Source organism: Oncorhynchus nerka, linkage group LG13, assembly GCF_034236695.1.
Source record: "Oncorhynchus nerka isolate Pitt River linkage group LG13, Oner_Uvic_2.0, whole genome shotgun sequence".
In the NCBI taxonomy this organism is placed as follows: Eukaryota; Metazoa; Chordata; class Actinopteri; order Salmoniformes; family Salmonidae; genus Oncorhynchus; species Oncorhynchus nerka.
The window spans coordinates 38,720,073-38,738,651 of record NC_088408.1 but is presented as its reverse complement, the minus strand read 5'-3'; the positions used below and the strand labels follow the sequence as shown (position 1 = coordinate 38,738,651).

Below are 18,579 nucleotides of genomic sequence, written 5' to 3'. Positions count from 1 at the left end.
TTTTTGTATGGACCAAGCTGTGCAGGCTGTAGCTTTTCTGTATTCTGAATACAGAATATTCTCTAACATGAGTTTGAGTTGATTCAAGTCTTGCAGGCATTTGCGGTTTCTCCTGAAGGAACCAGACACCCAAGTTAAAAGTATGCAATGACACACAAGCTGAAATAAATCAACAAGTGTGAATTCACTTCAGTTGAAACATATGAATAGAGCCTCTGAGTAGAGGTGTCATAATACCTTGTGGTCAAACAGGGAAATGGTTCCAATCGTTTTTCCACCATTCATTTTTTCCCCATAGGGGATTTTAGAAACACTTAAAATAAGGGCTGTGTTTCCTGTAGGCTTGGAATGCTGATTAACATCAAAGTAGACATTATGCAAGACTACACATCTCTGCGAGCTCCTAGCAGGCAGCTTTGCTGAAAGAGATTGTTACTTTTGCCTCCATTCGGGCAGTCTTGTCCAGATCGTGATGGCATTTGTAGTTCTTTATGATAGCCACATTAGCAGCTAATTGGCGTTTCAGTTGTTGGGGGTGAATACAGGCAACTATATTAATTAAAGTCACCTTGTCCGAGAGAGATTTACACATCAAAAGTCACACCAGGGAAGCCTACACAAAACACAGCCCTTATTTTAAGTGGGAAAAAATGTATTGTGGGAAAAAATGATTGGAACCATTCCCTTGTTTGACCTCTAGGTTTTATAGGTATTAAGACTCATACTGTGGTATTCTATTGGTAAGATGAATTAGGCCTGTGAAGTCGTGTCCCTCCATTTCGCCACACTGACTAATTGTTAATTTTAGGCATAGGCTACTCTTGCTAACCTATGACTATGCCATCACTAATCGCTTGAAACATTAAGCCTATGCTTTAGTTAAATGTAACTGAACAAACGCCAGGGTCTTGTAATCATATAGGAAATTAGAGAAATGTTGTCTTTTTATTGTATTTTTGGGGATAACTGCCAACTTTCTTTCTACTCATCATCAGTGTGGTTTATATAAGGCCTACATGAGCCATGCCAGTCAACATGTTGTTTCTCCTGACCTGGATGAACCAGATAGATACTCAAATTAAAAGCGAATTCACTTCAGTTGATAAATGTATTAATGTAAATGAATGAAGAAGGCTAATAATAGGCCTGTGCTTGGACATTCCTTCCCTTTTTTCCCCCACACAAAAGGGCTGGGGCCTAATTGTCTGCACACAATTGTAGATCACTCATGATGTTGACCTATGACTATGTCATTTCCGGCAGCCTAATCAAGTCATTTATTTAGAAATGTTTGTCTGTTTCGACAACCTGGCCCTGTTCTGCTCACCCGCATTGTGATCTGACTCGTGGGCGTGGCTCAAGTTCACAGCTCACAGGTTTCGCATCTCGGGTCATTTGCTTTCTTCCGTTTCGAGGGTAGGTAGCACCTATTCTCCTTGTTTATTATAAACGCTCATGTTTATGCAAGTTGTCTTTATGTAGTTTAATGCGTTAATTGTTGGCCATTGATGTTAATTGAGCAATCACTTTGTAGCCTATTTGCACTGTTCATCGACATTTTGAAAGTATACCTGTTTTAGGTTTGTGCCAGGTGAAGGCAGGTCCTACAGTATGATGTTAATATTGTTATTGGTCATGTCTAGCCTATTTTCTAAAGCGAAACTTAACGTCTGCATATAGGTGGAGTTGCATGCCCCCCTCTTTCTATTCACAAGACCACTAGGCTAGGTTACATGGCATTGTTTTATTTATTATTTATCTAAAACAGCATTCCCAGCATATACATGTGTACAATAGTGTAAATCTATTAAATGCACCCGTCCTTTCTTCAAAGAATAGGCATAGGATGCTGAAGCTACTATATAAATAGAGTCTCATTCTAATAGGCTACTGACTGGTGAAACCTTCAGGCTACTTATTTCAGAATCGTAGGCTATGCATTGATTGTGATCTTGCATAAGTAAGCTAAAATATGTAAACCTGTTTCTATGTTGGACATCTGTGATTTAAAATAGTGTCATGTTTTTATGATATAAAAGGCTAGAAGATAAACAATCCATATCACATGAGAAAATATATGCACTGAACCCAACCAGAACATTACTCCATTGTTTGTTTCATTATTGAAACAGGTCATCGACATTGTTTTGAAACAAACTAATGACACTATATATCTTTTTTTTTACAGGACAAAAATGGCAACTGCAACTCTTAACGGCTTACTGCGCCTACTTGTGACTGCAATCATTGCAATAGGCTGTTTTGTGACTGTTTTCCTCATGTATTTTAAACCGTCAGGTAACTGGCTTGCCAAGCCCATTGAATCATCAACACGACCAATTCAGAAGGAAGAAGAAGAAAATAAGGCTCATAATAAGACTATAGTTCTATTATGGATGTGGCCTTTTGGTCAGTCCTATGATCTAGACACTTGCAGCACCCTGTTCAATATTGAAGGCTGTTTTTTAACAGCTGACCGAGACCTATACAATAAGTCAAGTGGGGTCATCATTCACCATCGAGACATAAAAAGTGATTTATCAAATCTACCACCATTGCAGCGCCCACCTTTCCAAAAGTGGGTGTGGATGAATCTAGAGTCCCCGTCACATACTTATAAAAACCCAGGTCTTGGAAATATTTTCAATTTGACTTTGAATTATAGGCAAGACGCAGATATTGAAGTGCCTTATGGGTCAGTTGTATTCAGCCAAAAGGAGGGGGAAGCTTTCGTATTGCCAATTAAAACTAAATTGGTCTGCTGGATTGTGAGTAACTGGAACCCTGACCATGCCAGAGCGAGGTACTTCAACGAATTGCACAAACACATCGAGATACACACCTATGGAAAAGCCTTTGGAGAATACGTCAATGATCAAGACTTCCTGGACACAATATCCAGTTGTAAATTTTATCTTTCGTTTGAGAACTCGATTCACAAAGATTACATCACTGAAAAGCTGTACAACCCACTAGCTGCTGGATCTGTGCCAATTGCTCTTGGGCCACCTAGGCAGAACTATGAGAACTTTGTGCCTGGAGATGCCTTCATACATGTGGATGATTTCCTCTCTCCCAAAGAGCTGGCTAACCAACTCACACTGTTACATACAAATGAACAAATGTATCTGCGGTATTTTGAGTGGCGCAGACATTTCAATGTCAAGAGGTCACATTTCTGGGCTGAACACACGTGTCATGCCTGCGATTACATTAAAAGACACAATGAATATAAAGTTTGTAATAACCTTGACACTTGGTTTTGGGGTTGACGGCTCGTTTGCTTCTGCAATGTTGTGGTTCGATGTTATGGTATCTCACGAAACGTATACAAAAGCTGAAGAACATACGCACATCCAGGTACTTTCTGCAGGTGTGGAAGTTGTAGGCCAACTCATGGAAAACAGAAAGGAAAACGCTGTGCACTGTTGCTCATGCTCCTAGGTGATTTTATAACGTTTTGACCTGAGGGTCTTCATCAGGCAGGATTCCTTTCTGTATCTCATGAAACATAGCCTGGTCTCGTGTGTGTGATAACCAGGACACATTCTTTTGGAATATGTTAAGCAGGGCTGTGCACAGACATTTGAGGGGCAGCTGCTCAAAATGACCCCCTTCCCCATTCAACCAGTTAGCAAGTCGTACGTTTCAGAGTTTCCTAGTTCCGAATATCACATGAACGCGGTGGTTAGCTAAAGTCGACTACCTCTGTTGCTGCTGCTGACACACATGTGCAACTCCCAACTAAAGAAAGGATGAAGTTGGGTCGTAGATGCTTGCCTAGGTAGCCAGGCTCCTTGCTCCGGCCAAACGCTACGCCACTCCCACGGACATTAGTTTCTTCTCCGCGTTGAGTCTGGATCTGAGTACTTCCCCACCGATTTCTAGAACGCAAACACATTCTAACTGTTCTGATTGGTCCCAGAAACTGATTGGTTGGGCCAGAACATTTAGATGCAGCATTTAGAAAATTCGTTATTGGCTTTGTTACTCTGATTGATTAGAAATGATCCAATCGCTGATGACTTTGTTTTGGACAACACCCCTCATCACCACAAACGACTTCAATAGAGAGCAATAGTAATGGTGTCTTTTTGTAGGCACTTACTCCGCCATGGTTCATTGGACAAAGCCTATGGGAAAATAAGGTCTGTGTTAAACACAGGAAGCGGGAAGCGGGATAAATCAGAGTCACATAAATCTACTTTGAAACAAAAGTATAAACCTCCCACACATGGTTATGGGCTTTTAAAAAAGCAGGCACCTACCATGTCAGATATAGTGTTGAAATATATTACATTTTGAGTTTGCATCCCAATATTATACTTTATATACATGACAGAACTGAAATATAACAAAACCATTTGACATAGAAACACTGGATTTGCTGAGTAAAAAAATAAGTTTACTAATAATGAAAAATATATATAACATTCCACCCATGAGGACATTGCGGGGCGATTTGGTCATTGATATGTTTCGTTCTATGAGATAATCACCCTAATGTCCGTTTTTGGGAATTTTTAAGCATTTATGTAATTTTTTAAAGGACATAAAGGCTTCGTAATTCATAAAGATCATATTAACTGACTGATATTATCTCATAGAACAAAATGTATAAGATATTCAGAGTTCCAAGTTGTTTTGAACGTATGGAAGTCCAGAGAGGAAATATGAATAAAACATTTTAAAAATACCTTATGTCAAGATCATGACTTATTTATCTCATGATCACTACACAACAAAAGTTTTGTCGCGATCACAAGATAGTTTTGTTGTGATCACGACATAACAAAAGTACCACACATAAGCCAATCATTCGTTCAGATGCACGATAAACCACTCATCAAGGAGCCCTGTGGCTGCATTGATCGCAATGCGCTTGTGGGGTCCTGAACATGCCTGACAGGCAGCACTGTCTCCCAGGCTGCGTTTCGCCCCCAAGACCACAGCCAATCGCAAGGAATAACGCAGTTAACTTGGCTAGTATTGTGAGCTAGCTGATTAGCTAGGCAGTCTTGTTAGCTAGCAAGCTAGCGTGTTAACTATGCTGCATAACTGATGTGTAGAATTATAAGGGACACTTTTGTTTTACCTTTATTTAACTAGGCCAGTCAGTTGAGAACAAATGCTTATTAACAATGACGGCCTACCCCGACCAAACCCTAACGAAGCAGGGCCAGTTCTGCGCCGCCCTATGGGACTCCCAATCACAGCCGGTTGTGATACAGCCTGGATTCGAACAAGGGTGTCTGTAGTGATGCCTCTAGCACTTGAGATGCCGTGCCTTAGATCGGTGTGCCTCTCGGGGGCCCCGAGATAATATTTAAGGATAATATTTAAATTTGCAGTGGGTGAGCTCCATTCTAGACAGGCTGATCAGATTCCATTTCATCCTCACACTCATAATCAGGATGCTGCCGTGTAATGCTGTTTCATAGTTAATGCTCCTTGCAGGCAGATTAGTTATCAACTTTATAGACTGATGCATATAATCCAGAATGGGTGAGCTCTAGTTTTAGCAGGAAGAACAGATTCAATAGCAGCCGCAGGCTGATGAATCAGGATTCTGCCTTGTGGGCTGTTTCATATGTAAGACTTTTTGTTATGTAGTGATCATGGGATAATTCAATTGTGATCTCCCAAATATGTTTTATTTATTCATACGTCCTCTCTGGGTGGTCGTATGAAATCACCAATCGAGCAGCGGAAGAATTCAGTTTATTGCCTCTCTGCTGCTCATCTGTCTTTCTGCCTCTCTCAGCTGCGCGTATCAGCCAACCAAGACAGACCGAATATTGATTATCAAGTGTTAATCAAATGATGGCTGCAGCTGCTGTAACAGTACTGTTGATATTATATTTTAAATAGGTCGTTTATTCCTACACACACTCACGCATCTCAAGACATGCGTGTTTGAATACCGGGCGCGCGCAATCTCCGTGGGCAGTCCGCGGAATAGCCGCAATCTATCGTGCGCGAGCTGCAGAGTAGACCAACATGCGCAACCATAGACTAAAAATGAGGGTGCAACCAACCGATGGGGTGGGGGTGGCGAGCTTGACGACGTGACGTGGGTTCAGAACAACAACGAACAAATATATTATACCACCACCCAAAAAGGTACTTGCCGAGTGGAAGGTCAAAGGGTGCTCAGTCACAGGTAGATCTCTATCTGTTTTTCAGCAGAATTTCCATCCTTGTAATCTCTTCTGTACACTCTTAGAAAAAATTGTTCCAAAAGGGTTATTCAGCTGTTCCTGTAGGAGAACCCTTTTTGGTTCCAGGTAGAACCCTTTGTGGAAAGGGACCCCAAAAGAGTTATACCTGCAACCAAAAGGGTTCTATCTGGAATCAAAAATAGTTCCTCAAAAGATTCTCCTATGGGGACAGCTGTAGAACCCTTTAATTGTATATAGCTTTTTTTCAGTGGTGTAAAGTACTTAAGTAAAAATACTTTAAATTACTACGTAAGTCATTTTTTAATGTATCTTTACTATTTATATTTTTGACTAATTTTACTTCACTACATTCCTAAAGAAAATTATGTACTTTTTACTCCATACATTTTCCCTGACACCCAAAAGTAATTATAACATGTTGAATGCTTAGCAGGACAGAACATTGTCCAAATCGCACACGTAACAAGAGAACATCCCTACTGCTTCTGATCTGGCGGACTCACTAAACACATGCTTTGTTTGTAAATTATGTCTGAGAGTTGAAGTGTGACCCTGGCTATCTTTGGAATTTGTCATTATTTTTACTTTTGATACATTACATTTACATTTAAGTCATTTAGCAGACGCTCTTATCCAGAGCGACTTACAAATTGATACTTAAGTACATTTTAGCAACTACATTTACTTTTGATACTTAAGTATATTTAAAGCCAAATACTATTAGACTTTTACTCAGGTAGTATTTTGCTGGATGATTTTCACTTTTACTTGAGTCATTTTCTATAAATGTATCTTTACTTTTACTCAAGTAGGAGAATTGAGTACTTTTTCCACCATGCATTTTTTTTCTAATAGTGTAGGCTACACCATTGCATAGAAGTAATTCATTTAGTCTTTCAATAAGCCAATTTGTTTCATAGGCTGGTTTCCAGTGAGCAATTTACAACAATGGATAATCAAATTTGTAGAAAGCTTTTGTAGAAAGCTTGCATTTGCTGGACTTTCTGACGGGCCACCTCCAGGTGGTGAAGTTAGGAAACAACATCTCCACCCCGCTGTTCCTCAACATTGGGGCCCCACAAGGGTGCGTTCTCAGCCCTCTCCTGTACTTCCTGTTCACCCACGACTGCATGGCCATTCACGCTTCCAACTCAATCATCAAGTTTGCAGACGACACTACAGTGGTAGGCCTGATTTACCAACAACGATGAGACTGCTTACAGGGAGGAGGTGAGGGCCCTCGTAGTGTGGTGTCAGGAAAACAACCTCTCACTCAATGTCAACAAAACAAATAAGATGATCGTGGACTTCAGGAAACAGCAGAGGGAGCACCCCCCCCCCCCCCCCCCCCCCCCATCCACATTGACGGGACAGTAGTGGAGAAGGTGGAACGTTTTAACTTCCTCGGCGTAAACATCACAGACAAACTGAAATGGTCCACCTTCAACCGCAAGGCTCTCCAGAGGGTCTGCACAACGCATCACCTGGGGCAAACTACCTGCCCTCTAGGACACCTACAGCACCCAATGTCACAGGAAGGCCAAAAAGATCATCAAAGACAAAAACCACCTGAGCCACTGCATTTTCACCCCGCTATCATCCAGAAGGCGAGGTCACTACAGGTGCATCAAAGCTGGGACCGAGAGACTGAAAAACAGCTTCTATCAAGGCCATCAGACTGTTAAACAGCCATCACTAACATAGAGAGGCCGCTGCCAACATACAGACTCAAATCTCTGGCCACTTAAATAATGGTATCACTAGTCACTTTAAATAACGACACTTTAATAATGTTTACATATCCTGTGTTACTCATCTCATATGTGTATACTGTATTCCTAGTGGTAAGAGCGTTGGACTAGTAACCGGAAGGTTTCAAGTTCAAATCCCCGAGCTGACAAGGTACAAATCTGTCGTTCTGCCCCTGAACAGGCAGTTAACCCACTGTTCCCAGGCCATCATTGAAAATAAGAATTTGTTCTTAACTGACTTGCCTAGTTAAATAAAGGTAAAATAAAATAACTTGCCTAACTTGCCTATGCCGCACGCCATCGCTCATCCATATATTTATATGTACATATTTTTATTCATCCCTTTACATTTGTGTGTATAAGGTAGTTGTGAATTTGTTAGATTACTTGTTAGATATTACTGCATAGTCGGAGCTAGAAGCACAAGCATTTCGCTACACTCGCATTAACATCTGCCAACCATGTGTATGTGACCAATAAAATTTGATTTGATTTCCCGCTCTCAAGCAGTTTTTATGAAATTAGGCTATTTTGATAATAAATGTGTGTGAATCAGTGAAATTCACAAACTAGAATTGTGTTTTTGTGTGACTCTATAATGTGTGTTTGATGTTTTCCCAAAGATGTGTTGTGCAGCTGTCAGATGATGATGCTACTGAATTGAATACCGTGACGTCACGAGCAAGGAAGGAGGAGGTGTGGCGGGAAAAAGGGGTGGAATAAATGGTGGTGTTTTTTGGACTCCCATGCTTTCCGTACTACGTCATGGTTATGTTGACGTGTGGCTTTTGTGGCTCACTAGCCTGCTAGCTGTACTTTGTACAACATGGTTTAGCTAGTAGTGGCAATATAACATTAGTCAAAGAGCTGAAGTTTACCTCCATGCAAAGCTGTACTAAAACAGTTATAACTTCGAACAGTTTGAGAAGCCAACAAATACGATGGCAGCTGCCTGGGAAGAAATCAGACGTCTGGCAGCGGATTTTCAGAGAGCACAGTTTGCTGACACAGTGCAGAGGTAATGCCAGCTGGCTAGTGCCAAATAGCTATCTATAACCACAGTCCTAGCTATTTGGCTAGCTAAATCCATTGTTGACTAGCTAAATCGCTAAGCACAACAATGCGTATTGACTGCTAACTTATTAACGTGAAACTAGCAAATGAACTACTTTAGCTAGCTAAGGATTAGGATCTAACGTTAGCTATGGTGGGCTGAACTGCTGGCTGAACCAACTTAGACAGGACAGCTATATTAGTCGCTAGCTATCTGTGCCAGAAAGGGGGCTTCCTGCAGCAGTGTTTTTTTAGCTGGACTAATCTTGTATTACCACAGTTTCCAAACCAATATATAACCTGGGCCTTTGGGAAACTGCTGCTAGAGCCATTGATACGCTGTACCAGGGGACCCAAATACCTTTTAAATTGGTAGAATTAGATATAGAACTGATTTCTAGGGTCTCTGTGTGGAAATGCCTTTTCTACTGGAATCCTTCCCAGGTTGTCAGAGAGAAACTGCATTGAAATCGTTGCCAAGCTGGTTGCAGAGAAGAAGTTGGATGTGGTACACACACTTGATGGCAAGGAGTACATCACCCCATCCCAGATCAGTAGGGAGATACGGGATGAGCTCTACATCCATGGAGGTCAGTTGGCTCCTAGAGTCCACCTTCTGATTCCAATGCCTCAGTCTTCAAACAAGTGTTGCACTCATTCATCTCAGGTCATGGCTGCATAGATGTTCAAGGGTTATCATACACCTGCATTAATTGACATGGACAAAAATGTATGGAAAATATGGTGATATGTGTTTTTATTTTTTATCTTGTGTTTTTGCTTTCCAAAGGTCGGGTCAACATTGTGGACCTACAAAAGGTGTGCATTACTACTGATTCCTTCTGCTAGTGTGCAGCACTGTAGTTGTTTTATTTCACTTACCATATTGTCTAAATACACTTTTTATATATTTATGTATATATATATAATTATTTTTTTGTATACAGATTATCAATGTTGATTGGGTTCATGTTGAGGCCAGAGCAAATGACATTGCAAGATCTGATAAAAGTGTTCAACTGGTGCTGGGGCAGCTTATCGACGAGTAAGTAGGACTTTTTCCACATGATGTGTTTTTCATTGTTGTACTGTCAACTACTAGGGTAACAGATTTGTTCTGATTTCTTCTAGAAACTACCTGAATCGTGTGTCTGAGGAGGTGAACGATAAACTACAAGAAGCTGGCTTGGTGAACATCCCAGAACTATGTAAAAACTATGACCTTCCGGGGGATTTTCTGACTGAGGTGAGTAATGAGCCACCTCTGTATCTTTACCAATACGGTCCTCAAACTATGTGCAATTAATAATGTATCCTTTCAGTAGTGTATCTGTGCTTGGGCTTTTGGCTTGGGCTTTCAGCTTGAGGTGCATTTGTGGACCTGTACATAGCTATTATCTGTTAACCACTTTGTATCCTAGGAGCTGTCGAAGCGCCTTGGGAAAGTCATCCAAGGCCAGATGGATGAGTACAACAGGGGAGTCTTATTCACCCCTGCGTTCGTGTCTCGCCACAGAGCTCGCATCCGTGGGCTTTTTAGTGCAGTGACTCGGTAGGTTTAATCCAAATCCTTTCTTCCCTTGCTTTTAATCCAATACTGTCTTCCCTCCCTGCTCCTAATAATGAATGAATTTGATCTCCTTGTGTAGGCCAACACCAGTCAGTAACGTGATTGGCGTCTATGGTTTTCAGGAACATCTTCTCTACTGTAAGTAGCTCTTCTTTCTGTTGTGTTAAAATTCAAACCCCGCTGTTAGAATATTGTCAGCACTATACGATGTGTATAATGGTTTGTACTGTATATGAACACACAGATCAACCAATGTTTGGAGTAGGCCTAATCAAACATGCACTTATGTCACGCTGTCGTTCAACTAACTTCATCTTGGTCCGTTGTTGCCCAGCTGTTTTGGAGGAGCTGGTGAATACTGGCCGTCTGAAAGGCACTGTGGTGGGGGGCCGGCAGGACAAGGCTGTGTACATCCCTGACATCTACTCCAAAACACAGAACACCTGGGTGGACTCCTTCCTCAAGCAGAACGGATACTTAGGTCCTCTAACCTACTAAGATTATTGGTTGCAATATTTCTTTTTTGTCATTTCCGTACTGTAGGTCTGCCTAAAATGTAAATTGTACCCTAAAACATTCCCTCTGTTCCCGCCACGCAGAGTTTGATGCCTTGATCAGACTTGGCATCCCTGACCCAGTGAGCTATATCAGGAAACGTTTCAAGTCCAGCAAGCTGCTGTTCCTCAGGGCGGCCTGTGTTGGCCAGGCCCTAGTAGAACAGGTGGAGGCCTCTGTGGAGGAGGCTGTCAACTCTGCCACGTGGACAGATGTGCAGGTCCATACAAACCTTCCTGTACTTCATTTTCTGCCAAAGCACCAATTAATATATTGCAAAATGGTATTTGCTTTAATATAATAATCTTCACTTGAGTTACTCAGCCCTGCTCACTTTAAGTATCCGATGTGCTCTCCCATTTTTGACATGTAGCCCATTCTGCCCAGCTGTCTGTCCATGGAGGACGTTGGCATTATAATCAACGAGGCCATGAGAAAGACCAACGTGCAGTCAACTGCCAGGATCCTGGGCGACACTGTGGTGGTCAGCGAGAAGTTCATCAGCAACTGTCTCTCTCTCTTTGATGAGGCCATGCAGAATAAAGCCCTTAAAGTAAAACACACCTGTCATGAAGTTGCCTAATGGGCCAAAACTGGGATTGTCTTTTGATAAGGACATATAGCTGTGTCTTCTCTCCATCAATTCAATGCTGTTCTCTTTCAGGAAGTCAAGAACAACCCTGTTTTCCTGATAACGGAAGACGATCTCAAGCAAGGCTATATGATGACAGAAAACACAGCACCTTCCAAAAAGGAAAAAAGGGAGGCGGAGAGGAGGAAAAAGACTACAGGTAGTACAGGCCAGGCCTCTTTGTAATCCCTAAAATGTCTGTTAGGTTATCAACTAGACAGGCTGAAAAGAGTTTACAGCCCAAGTATTTCCTACCGGGTGGTTGAGATTTGATCCCTGTTTAGTTCCCTGTTATTATTTCATTGGTTGACTGTTCTTGTTTTGCTTCCTAGAGGGCAGTGGCTGTAAAGGAGGTGGTGGAGGATGCAATGCCAGAGAGGTCAGGATACGCAAAACCAAGAAGAAGGGCAGGAGGGACGACGACAGTGACGAGGAGGCGGCAGTCACCCCACAAAGTATTTGTAGTGGCTAAGGTTCCTAGAGTTAAAAAGGAGGCCGCTTCCTTAGATGCCAAATACAGACTTTGTTATTTGCGTTTCCATAGATGATACTTGACGGTTCTTGATTGCAGATGTATTTATTACTCACAATGAGATTGATCAATAGGCAGTGCATTTAATACTTGCCACGAAGCCTCTCTCCACTGCGATCCAAGCTCTGCATTCTGTTGTTCAACAAAGTTCCAATTCGATTCAATGCAGCGCAAACCTTTTCAGATGAATGTTCTTGCGTTGTGTTGTCCATATTTACATTTCAATACCGTCCCTGTATCTAGAAAGTATTTTACTAATGTGGTGGCGACGGTTCCTAAAGTTCAAAAAGCCCACTTCCTTACACGCCAAATGCAGACTTGGTTATGCTCGTATCCATAGATGATACTAAAGAGTTCTTGATTGCAGTTAAATTCTATTTATTACTCACAATGACATTGTCCAGAGTTGCCACACAGATTCCAATTATGCCTATATTTGTTTCCATTATGGCATCTGTGAGGGCACGGGCAGCGCCTTTTTGAGGCAATCTCCATCTTCACGATTGGCTGATCCCTCCTGATGGCCCGGTTGGACATGACTCCAATAGGGTCATCAGGAGTCCCACCCAGTTGACTACATGAAAATGGTGGGAGCGCTCAATGCACATGCTAAAATGGCCTTTTGGCCACTAGTCCTCTGTCATTCTCTATGGGGCTGCACACCTGTCCTAATTATTGTTCCTGATGCCATCTTTCCCCATAACCCCTGTATATGCTTTTCTACAGGGAAACCCACAATAGGACACTAGGTGTCATAACAATAAGGGAGTTTCCCATGACAAGCATTTCTATTCAATTACAAATCAACCAAATATCTTCTAGTACATTTTCTTTCCACATACAAAATGGCTCTGACAGTATGACTACGGTCATTATGTAGCCTCTTCCATACTGAATTCACTATGTAGCACAGTAAAACCTTAATTCAATGAATGTACACTATTACATTGTTTGTTCGGTGAGGCAGTTCTAAGTAGCAACGCGTTACCGGTTGTGTTGGAAGAGATGGCTCCCCTGGGTGCCTAAGTCTATTAGCGTAAGACAAAGGTAACCCCATGAGACCAATTATATTTTATTTTTACTCTTTTGCAGATCGTAACAAACCGACTGAAGTCCCCTTCATGTCCCTGGAGGAAATCGCAGCTGTCCTAGAAGGGCAAGTGTGCGACTGCCCTGAAGAAATCCTCTCCGAGTTGGCAGAACATTTAGTAAGGTATGGGTCCCAGTCAAAATCACTTTGGAGCACAATGGATTTACCCCCACGCTCCACAGACAAAGGGAACATTGTGTATCAATGGCGGCAGGTAGCCTAGTGGTTAGAGCGTTGGGCCGTAACCGAAAGGTTGCTAGATCAAATCCCCAAGCTGACAATGTAAAAAATATGTCCTTCTTCCCCTGAACAAGGCAGTTAACCCACTGTTCCCCGTTAGGCCCTCATTGTAAATAAGAATTTGTTCTTAACTGACTTGCCTAGTTAAATAATGTAAAAAATATATATATATATACATTTTTCAACATGTAAGAGTCTTACTGTCTGCAGGCCTTTGACAAAGACCTACCAGGAGGTGGTTCGGACTGTGTTCATGTCCTCCACTGTCTCCACGACCGGGGTGACCAAGAAGAGAAGTGTGAAAGACTTCCAGGAGGAGCTCTCCAACCTGTACAACAACATCAGACTTTTTGAGAAAGGGACTAAGCTCTTCTCTGGTAAACTGCTTTATTTGACCCCCCACAGAAGTAGAGGTCGTCCTCACTACCAACACATTAAACATAAAACCTATCATCCACATTAAACATAAAACCTATCATCCCCATTAAACATAAAACCTATCATCCCCATTAAACATAAAACCGATCACCCCCATTAAACATAAAACCGATCACCCCCATTAAACATAAAACCGATCACCCCCATTAAACACAAAACCGATCACCCCCATTAAACACAAAACCGATCACCCCCATTAAACACAAAACCGATCACCCCCATTAAACACAAAACCGATCACCCCCATTAAACACAAAACCGATCATCCCAGAATGAACATCAACTGAGATATTTGACCCCTGCAGATGAGACTCAGGTCCTCATTGCCAAGCACGTCCTGAAGACTGTGTGCACAGACGTCACCAACATCCTGGTGAATTTCATGGCGGCTGAGTTGATGATGTCAGCAGAGAATCCCAGCTCTATCACCAACGAAGTTAGTTCTCGTCTCAGCCTTCTCATTCCGTACCTGCTCATTCCTGTTAGTTTGGGTTGTGTTATTCAGTTAGGCTTTGTGAATGTGTACTGTACATTCCCATAAATCACTGTATCTCTCTCTTTAGGTGAGAGTGAAGATATTAGGGAAATTACCAGAGGAAACCAAAGGACCTCTTATGAAGGTGCACAACAGTCTCAATGGAAAGGTCAGTTACAGTTGAATTCGGAAGTTTAGATACACTTAGGTTGGAGTCATTAACTCGTTTTTCAACCACTCCACACATTTCTTGTTAACAAACTATAGTTTTGGCAAGTTGGTTAGGACAAGTAATGTTTCCAACAATTGTTTACAGACCGATTATTGTCATGGCTTTAGAAGTTTCTGATTGACATAATTTTAGTCAATTGGATGTATTTCAAGGCCTACCTTCAAACTCAGTGCCTCCTTGCTTGACATCATGGGAAAATCAAAATAAATCAGCCAAGACCTACCTCAGAAAAAAATTTGTAGACCACAAGTCTGGTTCACCCTTGGGAGCAATTTCCAAATGCCTGAAGGTACCACATTCATCTGTACAAACAATAGTATGCAAGTATAAACACCATGGAACCACGCAGCCGTCATACCGCTCAGGAAGGAGACGTGTTCTGTCTCCTGGAGATGAACGTACTTTGGTGCGAAAAGTGCAAATCAATCACAGAACAACAGCAAAGGACCTTGTGAAGATATTGGAGGACACATGTACAAAAGTATCTATATCCACAGTAAAACAAGTCCTATATCGACATAACCTGAAAGGCTCCTCACCATGGAAGATGCCACTGCTCCAAAACCGCAATAAAAAAGCCAGACTACAAATCAAATCAAAATCAAATCAAATTTATTTATATAGCCCTTCGTACATCAGCTGATATCTCAAAGTGCTGTACAGAAACCCAGCCTAAAACCCCAAACAGCAAACAATGCAGGTGTAAAAGCACGGTGGCTAGGAAAAACTCCCTAGAAAGGCCAAAACCTAGGAAGAAACCTAGAGAGGAACCAGGCTATGTGGGGTGGCCAGTCCTCTTCTGGCTGTGCCGGGTAGAGATTATAACAGAACATGACCAAGATGTTCAAATGTTCATAAATGACCAGCATGGTCGAATAATAATAAGGCAGAACAGTTGAAACTGGAGCAGCAGCACAGTCAGGTGGACTGGGGACAGCAAGGAGTCATCATGTCAGGTAGTCCTGGGGCACGGTCCTAGGGCTCAGGTCCTCCGAGAGAGAGAGAGAGAAAGAAAGAGAGAATTAGAGAGAGCATATGTGGGGTGGCCAGTCCTCTTCTGGCTGTGCCGGGTGGAGATTATAACAGAACGTGGCCAAGATGTTCAAATGTTCATAAATGATCAGCATGGTTGAATAATAGTAAGGCAGAACAGTTGAAACTGGAGCAGCAGCATGGCCAGGTGGACTGGGGACAGCAAGGAGTCATCATGTCAGGTAGTCCTGGGACATGGTCCTAGGGCTCAGGTCCTCCGAGAGAGAGAAAGAAAGAGAGAAGGAGAGAATTAGAGAACGCACACTTAGATTCACACAGGACACCGAATAGGACAGGAGAAGTACTCCAGATATAACAAACTGACCCTAGCCCCCCGACACATAAACTAATGCAGCATAAATACTACAGACTACAGTTTGCAACTACACATGGGGACAAAGATCGTACTTTTTGGAGAAATGTCCTCTGGTCGGATGAAACAAAAATAGAACTGTTTGGCCATAATGACCATCGTTGTGTTTGGAGGAAAAAGGGGGAGTCTTGCAAGCTGAAAAACACCAAGATGCTGGATTAAACCGGTACAAAAGTATCTATATCCACAGTAAAACGGGTCCTATATCGACATTAACTGAAGGGCCGCTCAGCAAGGAAGAAGCCTCTGCTCCAAAACCGCCATTAAAAAGCCAGACTACGGTTTGCAACTGCACATGGGGACAGAGATCGTACTTTTTGGAGAAATGTCTTCTGGTCTGAGGAAACAAAAATACAACTGTTTGGCAATAATAACCATCGTTATGTTTGGAGGAAAAAGGGGGAGGCTTGCAAGCCGGAGAACACCATCCCAACCGTGAAGCACGGGGGTAGCAGCATCTTGTTGTGGGGGTGCTTTGCTGCAGGAGGGACTGGTGCACTTCACAAAATAGAATCTTGAGGTAGGAAAATTACGTGGATATATTGAAGCAACATCTCAAGACATCAGTCAGGAAGTTAAAGCTTGGTCGCAAATGGGTCTTCCAAATGGACAATGACCCCAAGCATACTTCCAAAGTTGTGGCAAAATGGCTTAAGGACAACAAAGTATTGGAGTGGCCATCACAAAGCCCTGACCTCAATCCCATAGAGAATTTGTGGGCAGAACTGAAAAGGTGTGTGCGAGCAAGGATGCCTACAAACCTGACTCAGTTACACCAGCTCTGTCAGGAGGAATGGGCCCAAATTCACCCTACTTATTGTGGGAAGCTTGTGGAAGGCTACCCAAAACGTTTGACCAAAGTTAAACCATTTAAAGGCAGTTGTCCCAAATACTAATTGAGTATATATACACTTCTGACCCACTGGGAATGTGATGAAAGAAATAAAAGCTGAAATCATTCTCTCTACTATTATTCTGACATTTCACATTCTTAAAATGAAGTGGTGATCCTAACTGACCTAAAATGGAAATTTTACCAGGATTAAATGTCAGGAATTGTGAAACTGAGTTTAAATGTATTTGGCTAAGGTGTATGTAAAATGAACATACAGAAGGTAATAGTTTGAGGTTTACATTATTGCAGATGTTAGTATAAAGCATAAATGTTTGAGATTGTTCTGATTCATGTATGTATGGAAACGTTTTCAGACGATTGAAGATTTTCTAACCAACATAGAAACTGCGGTTGAGGTGTGTGGATTCATGCTGAAGAAGGGCGATAAGAAAAGAGAAAGGTAAAAACCAGTATCATCCTGCTTTTAGACTTTCCTAAAATGAACTCCAAGCATTTACTCTGCTGTCGATAAACCTGGACTGGACTGGAGGTGTGTTCTTGTCCACTAGACAGGCCCTGTTCCTGCACCGGCAGGCTCTGATAGAGCAGTTGAAGGACACTGAGGACCCAGCCCTGATTCTCCACCTGACCAGCGTGCTGCTCTTCCAGGCCAGCACCCACTGCATGCTGCACGCCCCCGGACGCTGTGTCCCCCAGATCATAGGCACTCTGGTGGGCCGCATCTCTGAGGTACTGCCTCCCCTCCTCTTCCTGTTTCTCATTTATAATATAGCTATATTGCTAGTGTTATTACACTAGAAATAGTTAGTGATGTGTCCTTTTGCCACCTTGTAAGTATTTGGGATATTTTATGTTAGGTCTATGAGACACACTTTTGTATGGTGGTATTTTGTTCATGCAGCACTCAAGTTTGGACCTGTTACAATTGACAGGTTTACTTCATACTGAAGGTTTTGTATGAGTGTGGTTGTTGTTGTTTCAGGAGCAGCACAGGCTGCTGACAGGCTACCAGGCCCTGGTGGTTAAGCAGTTAGTGAGCCAGAGCCAGGGAAAGAAGCAGGAGCAGGGGGAAGGAGAGAACCCAAAGGCGGGGGATGAGGCAGAGGCCATCCGGAAAGAGCTGGTTTCCCTGACCAGCGAGGTAAAGGATCTGGTTCTCGCTCAGAAGAAGACGTCTGGGACTGAAGAGTGAATAACAACTTTGACTGCTTTGAAGTTGGCAACTGCCAGCTCTCTGATTTTATAAATCGCCTAGCTTCTCAGTATTACACTGAACAAAAAATATGAAACACAACATGTAAAGTGTTGGTCCCATGTTTCGTGAACTGAAATAAAATATCCCAGAAATGTTCCATAGGCACAACACTTATTTAGCTCAAATTTTACACACATTTCTTCTTTGCCAAGATATTCTATCCACCTGAGAAGTGTGGCATATCAAGAAGCTGATTAAACAGCATGATCATTATACAGGTGCACTGTGTGTTGGTGACAAAAGGCACCCAAATATTTTGTCACAAAACACTGCCATAGATGTCTCAAGTTTAGGGAGTATGCAAGTAGCATGCT

General features: G+C 42.2%; 2 protein-coding genes across 2 annotated transcripts; both read left to right on the top strand.

Annotated features, from left to right (window-relative positions):
- The first annotated feature begins 1,319 nt into the window (after positions 1–1,319).
- Positions 1,320–3,614, top strand: LOC115140508 (4-galactosyl-N-acetylglucosaminide 3-alpha-L-fucosyltransferase 9-like). The gene is made up of 2 exons (XM_029678843.2): positions 1,320–1,416; positions 2,189–3,614. The coding sequence occupies exon 2, from the start codon at positions 2,196–2,198 to the stop codon at positions 3,270–3,272; it is 1,077 nt and encodes a 358-aa protein (XP_029534703.1). The 5' UTR covers positions 1,320–1,416; positions 2,189–2,195; the 3' UTR covers positions 3,273–3,614.
- Positions 3,615–8,696: 5,082 nt separating this feature from the next.
- On the top strand, positions 8,697–18,362 carry LOC115139517 (E3 UFM1-protein ligase 1-like). The gene is made up of 19 exons (XM_029677008.2): positions 8,697–8,951; positions 9,431–9,576; positions 9,777–9,805; positions 9,934–10,031; positions 10,118–10,232; positions 10,408–10,538; positions 10,636–10,694; positions 10,891–11,037; positions 11,156–11,331; positions 11,485–11,664; positions 11,776–11,902; positions 12,075–12,197; positions 13,367–13,487; positions 13,815–13,981; positions 14,348–14,478; positions 14,606–14,686; positions 17,364–17,449; positions 17,559–17,739; positions 17,993–18,362. The coding sequence occupies exons 1-19, from the start codon at positions 8,875–8,877 to the stop codon at positions 18,200–18,202; spliced, it is 2,385 nt and encodes a 794-aa protein (XP_029532868.1). The 5' UTR covers positions 8,697–8,874; the 3' UTR covers positions 18,203–18,362.
- The last annotated feature ends 217 nt before the right edge of the window (positions 18,363–18,579 follow it).

Coding starts and splice junctions, on each gene's coding strand:
- LOC115140508 (XM_029678843.2), top strand. CDS start 2,196: ATGGCAACTGCAACTCTTAACGGCTTACTGCGCCTACTTGTGACTGCA.
- LOC115139517 (XM_029677008.2), top strand. CDS start 8,875: ATGGCAGCTGCCTGGGAAGAAATCAGACGTCTGGCAGCGGATTTTCAG. Junction 11,665..11,775: donor TGCAGAATAAAGCCCTTAAA/GTAAAACACACC, acceptor GTTCTCTTTCAG/GAAGTCAAGAACAACCCTGT. Junction 17,740..17,992: donor TGGTGGGCCGCATCTCTGAG/GTACTGCCTCCC, acceptor TTGTTGTTTCAG/GAGCAGCACAGGCTGCTGAC.